Source organism: Tupaia chinensis, unplaced genomic scaffold, assembly GCF_000334495.1.
Source record: "Tupaia chinensis unplaced genomic scaffold, TupChi_1.0 Scaffold000235_1, whole genome shotgun sequence".
NCBI classification, from domain to species: Eukaryota; Metazoa; Chordata; class Mammalia; order Scandentia; family Tupaiidae; genus Tupaia; species Tupaia belangeri.
In genome coordinates this window covers 5,526,056-5,533,889 of record NW_006159713.1, presented here as the reverse complement: position 1 = coordinate 5,533,889, position 7,834 = coordinate 5,526,056, and the positions used below count along the sequence as shown (strand labels likewise).

General features: G+C 43.8%; 1 protein-coding gene across 1 annotated transcript in view; it reads left to right on the top strand.

Moving 5' to 3' along the window:
• The first annotated feature begins 7,505 nt into the window (after positions 1-7,505).
• The window catches only part of CFAP20 (cilia and flagella associated protein 20), a 14,711-nt gene continuing 14,382 nt past the window's right edge, over positions 7,506-7,834 (top strand). The window contains exon 1 of the mRNA XM_014587791.2: positions 7,506-7,808. Within this exon, the coding sequence (XP_014443277.1) occupies positions 7,753-7,808 (56 nt within the window). The 5' untranslated portion in view covers positions 7,506-7,752. The remainder of the gene's footprint in view (positions 7,809-7,834) is intronic.

Here is a 7,834-nt window from a genome sequence, read left to right as displayed (position 1 = left end):
ACCAACATACACAAAACTTCTGTCCTCCTTTGGAAGTAACCACTGTTAGGTGTGTATCTTTCCATCTTTCATGATGCATCTACTAGCATTTAAATATTAATAGTGATTTTAAATTTTACAGAAATGTCCTCAGACTATGCATTCTTTTTCTGCTGCTCATGTTTTCACATCCTGTTAGCATGTGTTGCTCTGCCTCACCCCTGCCCATGGCTACATGATTTCCAGTGTGCGATGTACAACAGATGAAGCACTCCCTTATGGGCAGACTCTGGGTTGCTTCTAGTTTCTATTTCAGTATTACCAGTTTTGCTACAGTGAACAAACTTAGACATTTTTGTACAGTGGCATATGAGATCATCCTTTTTTAAAAAATGACTATGCCGGTGGCATTCTGGTTAAGGCAATTGGGGCCCTATGGTTGACTGTGCAGTTGAGTCACAGACCTGGCAGCTTGAAAAATACCCTGGGTGTGTGTACGTGTGTGCCCAAAATTCTGAGAGGAGAATGGAGAAGGGATTGGGGTGTGGCCATCACCTCTGGAGGGTGGTGTCTCACTTCCCTCTATTCCTTGTTCTCTCTGTCTCTAGCTGGCACATGCATGACAATTAAGGGAAAAAAAAGCTTTAAGATAATTTTTTAAAAACACTATGCCTTTTTTTTTTTTTTTTTTTTTTTTTTTTGAGAAAAAGCATTTCAGTGATTCTGAGAATCATCTGTCCTTTCCCTCACTGGCACAGATTGAAACTTTTGTCATGGGATTCTTTCAAGGCTCTGCTGGGCACTTGGAGCAAGGTAACAAGGGCCTAAGAGCCTTCTAGGGGCCTGCAGAAATGTTTGAGTCCTGAAGAAAAAAAAAAGTACTGGCTCTAACATAAAGTTTAAAAACTAATCAATGGAATTAAGTGGTGCAAAATGTACAATCCTGTAAGCTTAATTATTTAAAGGCAGTATTTACTTTTAAAAATATTTTTATCATACTATTCAGAGAAGAGTCACAGTCATAAAATAATCAAGATAGTTTAAAAAGCAAATTCTAAGGCCAGCAGGTGATGTGGTGTTTAGGGTGCTGGACCCTCAAGTAACCCGCCATGGTTCGAGTCCCAGACCTGGTGGTTTCCTTCCTCACTTTCCCTCTCTCTCTCTCTCTCTCTGATCAAATTTTTAAAAATAATAAAATTAAATAATTCTTTAAGAAAAAAATTCTAGGGAACCAGCAGTTAGCATAATGGCTATGTCCCTGGACTCCCATGTAGTCGACTGTGGTTCGCGTCCTGGACCCGGTGGCTTAGAACTCACGCTGGGCACGTGTGCGTGTGTGCATGCCGAAGATCCCGAGGAAAATGGAGGAGAGGGGATTGCAGTGTGACCATCCCCCCTGGGGGGTGATTTCTTGCTTTCTGTCTCTCTGTCTCTCTCTGTCTGGTGAGTGCACACACCTATAGCGAAAACCTCTCCAAAAAAAAAAATTCTAAAGATTGGAAAAATTACAGAAAATGTTACCTCAAATATGAAAAATGATTGAAGCACTGTGGGAAGCCTCCAGAAGTAAGTGTGCACATTTTTCAAATAGCCCAGGTGGGACCAGTAGGTGGTGTAGTGGTTGAGGCACTGGACTCCCATATGGCCAGCTGCTCTTTGAGTCCCTGACATGGCAGCTTAAACATCACGCCAGGTTGGGAACCAGCAGGTGGCATGGGTTAAGGCACTGGACACTCCCACATGACTGACCAGGGTTCAAGTCCTGAATCTGGTGGCTTGCTTTCTCACTTCCTCTCTCTCTCACCCTCTGTCTTTCTCTGGTCAAATTAAAAAAAAAATGAAAAAATAAATAATCTTTAAAAAAAAAAATCATGCGAGGTGCGTATGCATGTGTACCCAAAATCCCATAAGAAGAATGGAGAAGGAAGTGACTGACGGGGCCAGTGGTCTTTTTTGAGTCTAAGTGCTGGGCTGGGATTAAGGTGTCCATCTGCCAGCTGAGCCCTCCAGTCATTCAGGGCACTCATGTCTTCAGTCTCAACTAAGGGCAGAACTCTTCACCTCATTGCCATACACCCCCTACCTCTGTCCCCATGTCTACCAGCAAGGACAGGTGGAGAATAAACTGCTTACAGTATGTGCCAAGTCCCTCAGGTGTCTTGAGGTCAGGTGCTCGGAGTGAGTTTCTGGGCTTGGACTGACATGAACAGACACTGTCCACTGACTGTTAACCTCTGACAAACCTTTTGTGCATTGCAAGGGATGCTTATGGTTACTGGTAACCTTAAATGATATCTTAGTTGATAAAACTATGCATTTAATATCTGATGTATCTTGTGTCTTAAGATCAATTTATATATATATATATTTTTTTTTTTTTTGGAGAGGTTTTTGCTATAGGGTGCAAGCGCTCGTCAGAAAGACAGAGTGAGACACAGAGACAGAAAGCGAGAAGTCACCTCCCAGGAAGGATGGTCATGCCACAATCCCTTCTCCATTCTCCTCTTGGAATCTTGGGCATGCAAGCACACACGCCTGGCTTGAGTTTAAGCCACCAGGTCCGGGACTGAATCGCGGTCGACTACCTGGGAGTCCAGCAACATAGCCATTATGCCAACTGATGGTCCCTCAGTTTATAACTCTTGCTGTTATGGCTACAAACCAGTTGATTTTATATATGAATACGAGCACTTTTGCTTAACCTCTGATGTACAATTAATTCAAAACTAAATGGGTCGGGCCAGCAGGTGGTGTGGTTAAGGCACTGGATTCCCACATGATTAATGAAGGTTTGAGTTCCAGACCTGGTGGCTTGCTCTTTCTTTCTCTCTCTCTCTCTGGTGACTATAGAAAATTAAAATAATAATAAAATAAATCTTTACAAAACAAAAACTGAATGGGTTAGTTCCAGCTGTGGTGGTGCAGGCAGAGGGGCACTAACTACATGAGGCAGGAGCCATACGAGAAGGCTCAGGGTTCAGGTCCTGGGTGACCTGAATACGCCAGGTAGGGCCATGGTCTTGGCTAGATGGAGGACTGGGTGGGGAATCAGGATGTGATTGGGCTCTGTCGGGGTGCCTTCCTCTCTCTCCTTAAAATAAAATTTAAAAAAAGAAAACAAAAAAACCTAATGGGTTAAACTGTAAACACAGTTTCCTTCTAAACTCAATCACATTTAATCTGTTTGATTTGCACACTTTCGATAACTAATATGAAAAACCTAAAATCTGATGAAATCTCCCCAAGTATTCAAATACTAGCTTACTTAAGTCTAAACTCATAAGTTAAATAAATGAAAATCTTTGAAGCATTTATTGTTTATAAATTTAATTAAATATTCTTAGACATTTTAAAATTAAAATCACTGATCTAATTTTCAAATTCCTTTAAGTATGCCAAATTAAATTCAAAGTAGCAAACCTAATATAGTAGGTCCTCTTAAATATTTCAAATATCTTATGTAACAATGTCACCACAATCAGCAACACACTCCTCCATTTGACAAGGATTACTGAACTCATGTAATTTATTTACTTGCCATAATCCGTGTGCTTTAACACTCACCCCACCAAGCTGACATGCTTTGCCTCAGGTGAGGGCCATGAGACATTAATAGTAAGAGATTTTAGACCAGGCGCAGGACTGGGTATTCTGCGATGGTTCTTTTGTTTTGGGTTTTTTTTTTTTCCTGGAGAGGATTTTTTATTTTTGGAGAGGTTTTTGCTATAGGGCACATGCACTCGCCAGACAGACAGAGACAGAGACAGAGAGAAAGCGAAAAATCACCCCCCAGGGGGGATGGCCATGCCGCAATCCCTTCTCTCCATTCTCCTCTCAGGATCTTAGGCACGTATGCACACGCACCCAGCATGAGTTTTAAGCCACCGGGTCTGGGATGCGTACCACGGTCAACTACGTGGGAGTCCAGCGACATAGCCATTACGCTATCTGCTGGTCCCCTGGAGAGGTTTCTGCTATAGGGTGCATGTGCTTGCCAGAAAGAGAGACAGAAATAAAGAAATCACCCCTCCCCCCCAGGGGAGATGGCCATGCTGCAATCCCTACTCTATTCTCCTCTTGGGATCTTGGGCACGCATGCACACATGCCCGGAGTGAGTTTAAGCCACCGGGTCTCAGACTCAAACCACGGTCGACTACGTGGGAGTCCAGTGACATATGCCAACTGCTGGCCCCACTTCTGCGATGGTTCTACCCAAGCTGCAAGTTAACAAGACCCTCCTTGTAGTAAGGGGATCTGAAGTTCACCTGGTATCTTGCACCTCATGTGATAACTTTACCTCCTGCACAACGTTTGCTAGGCTGATACACATCGATCCATCCTCTCACCCACTGTCCAGATTGCAGCTACTTTACTGCCTCATTGGATTCTTCTCCCTTTTTTTTTTTACTTTTTTTTTCTTTATTCAATGAATAAAGATGACACATGCACCTTTCAGAGAGAAAAAAGTACCCCATCCCCTAGTGAAGCCTGGGCATACTGTAATCCTTTTTGTGATTTCTCTCTCTCTGTCTCTGGTGAGCACACACACCCTGTAGCAAAATTTTTAAAAATTAAGAATTTTTTATTTTTTATTATTGTTTTTTTTTTTTTAATTTGACCAGAGACAAAGAGGGAAGTGAGAAACCAAACCACCAGATCTGGGACTCGAACTACGGTAGGCCACGTGGGAGACCAGCATCTTAACCACTAGCCCACCTGCCGGCCCCAGCAAATAATAATTTTTTAAAAATTAAAAAGATCTATCTATTGGGCCAGAGTATACCTGGTTCATTGATTGTAACTGCAATGCAGTTCTGCCAGTGTGCTTATACCACGTTTTGCCTGTACACTCTCCCAGTAATGGACATCCTTGTACACACCCTTTATGGACCTATGTGAGAATTTCTTTTGCATACACATGTAGTACCAGAGTTTCCAGGCCACATTATATGCATACATTTAATTTGACTAAATGGCTCTCCACAATATGAGTAGTGTTGGGCCAGCCTTGTGGCCTAGTGGTTAAAAGAGTCAAATCCCACATGGCAGATTGTGCAGTTCGAACACCAGCCCGGGCAACTTGAAAAAAAAACTCCAAGTGCATGTGTATGCATGCCCAAAGTCACAACAGGATGAGGAAATGTAGAAGAGATTGCTTTTATTTATTTTTATTTCTATCTTTTAAAGAATTATTTATATTTGTTACCAAAACTTTTTAAAATTTGATCAGAGAGAGAGAAAAAGGGAAAGTGAGAAAGCAAGCCACCAGGCCCAGAACTGGACCCAGGCAGCCATGTGGGAGTCCAGCATCCTAACCATCATGCCACCTGCCAGTACCTATTTAATTTAATTAATTAATTTTTTAAGAAAGAATATTTTATTTGTTATTATTATTTTTTAATTTCACCAGTGAGAGACAGAGAGAAAGGGGAAGTGAGTAAGCAAGCTGCCAGGTCCGGGACTCAAACTGCAGGTGGCCACGTGGGAGTCCAGCACCCTTAACCACCATGCCACCTGCAGGCCCCATCCCCTATTTTATTTTTAAAAATTTTACAAGAGAGTGCATGTGCTTGCTAGGGAGAGAGAGAGAATGTGAGAAAGCACTTGTTAGGAGAAATGGTCATGCTGCAATTCCTTCTCCATCTGTCTCTCCTTTCAGGACTTTGGGAATGCACCAACAAGTGTTCAGCATGTTTCACAGGCTCCCAGGTCTAGGATTTGAACCAGGCAGTCAGGCATGTGTGATCTAGCCACTTTAACCATCATGCCACTGCTGGCCTAGATTTTTTTTTTCTCAAAAAAAGTTTATTTATTTACTTATTACATATGAGAGAGAGAGAGAGATCCCTCTCAAGGTCTTGCCACATTGTGATCCTCTCCCAGCCTTCCAGCTAGCCAGGATGGTGGGTAGCATATTTAAGTCAACCTGAAATCTGAACCAGTTGCCTCTAGGAGCACTCAGTGATCCTCTAGTACCTTCACCATGGAGACTGGGCATTTTCTCTCTTAATTGAATTTTTTTTTTCCTGAGAATACATTGAAAACTTTAATAATAATTAAAAGATAACTTGTTCACTGGCCTAAAGTATGTAGTGTCCTGAAATAATGAGAAAATAAAGTTTTTACTTTGGGACCAGCAGTTAGCATAATGGCTATGTCGCTGGACTCCCATGTAATCGACTGCAGGTCAAGTCCTGGACCCAGTGGCTTAAACTCACACTGGGCACGTGTGCGTGAGTGCCCAAGATCCCAAGAGAATGGGGGAAAAGGGATTGTGGCATGGCCATCCCCCCTGGGGGAGGGGGGATTTTTTGCTTTCGGTCTCTCTGTGTCTCTCTGTCTTTCTGGCGAGCACACGCGCCCTATAGCAAAAACCTCTACAAAAAAAGATGGAAAAAAAAGGTTTTACTTTCTTTTTAAAAATTTTATTTATTTATTCATTTATTTTAATTTTACCAGAGAGACACACACAGATTGAGAGAGAGAGAGAGGGAGGGAAAGTAAGAAAGCAAGCTGCTAGGTCTGAGACTCAGACTGTGGTCAGCCATGTGGGAGGGTCCAGCATCTTAACCACCAAGCCACCTGCTAGTCCCCAAAAGTTTTCACTTTCTATCGCAATAAGATTCATATATTTTCCCCATGTGTCTGAAAATTCTGTCTGGATTATTCAGGGGGTTGATGTGAGGACTGAATACTTAATACAGGCTAAGGCATTCAATGTAGTGCCTTAACCTAGTAAATCCTCAGTTTACTGCTATAATAGACTTTTAAAAAAGTCCAGTGTCTTTAACTACCACGCCACCTGCTGACCCTGAGGTATTAAGTTTTAAAAAAATCAGTTGTTTGTTCAATTCAGTCAACTTAACATTAATTTTATTAATTTCTACTTTCTTCTGAATGTTCAGACTTGCTTTCTAATCAGTGCATTTAAGAAGACAAATTTTTCTTAGAGTATTGCTTTGGCTGCATCCCACAAGTTAACATACCTAGTGGATTCATAGTTACCCTGTTAATACTGAAAAGCAATGAGGTATGTAAGGTGCTTAGTACAGTTGGTGCTCAGTACTGGCTAGCTCCTTTAAACTATCCTGTACGTGGCCAACAGGTTTTGTGTGGCATTCCCAGAATACCAGGTAAGCACTCGGCTAGCAAAAGCCCACCCCTTGAATTTGGCTCTTGTGACTTCTCCTTGCTTCCCCAGGGGGCGGGGCCTATCGCCACGCCCTCTCACCTCACTCTGCCACGTTCCCATGACACCACGCAGGCGCTAACAACAAGTTCTATAATGTAATCCCCGTCTCCTTCCGCTACCTAAAAGCATCTCTGGGACGACGATGGGAAAAATAGTCCCTGGCAACGGCGTTCTTTTCATAAGGGGGCGGAACTAGGGCGGGGCTTACGGGAGGAAGGAACCGGAAGTTTATGAGCCCTGTGGCGGGATTGGGCCCCGCGCTCCCGAGGGGCGGGCTCAGGTGGGCGGAGGGATCCATTTTAGGTGGCGGGCGGCACTTCGCCACCATTTAAGGAGGAGAGGGGCGCGGGCGGCAGTTGCTGTGGTTTCCGTCCCGGTCTACGTGTCTCTGACTTGCGCATCGTGGAAGTAGTGTCCCACGTCCAAGTCCCGCCATCTGTAGCTGCAGATCGGGAGGTTAGGGGGCCGGTGCCCTTCCTTCGGACCAGGACCTGCCTCCGCCTTGCCTGCGGCACTCAGTGCTCATAGCTTCTCCGGGGCCTAGATCGGCTCCGGGGCGGCTGAGAGGGCCACCGGCGAGATGTTCAAAAACACGTTCCAGAGCGGCTTCCTCTCCATCCTCTACAGCATCGGCAGGAAGCCCCCCCACGTCCGGGGACAAA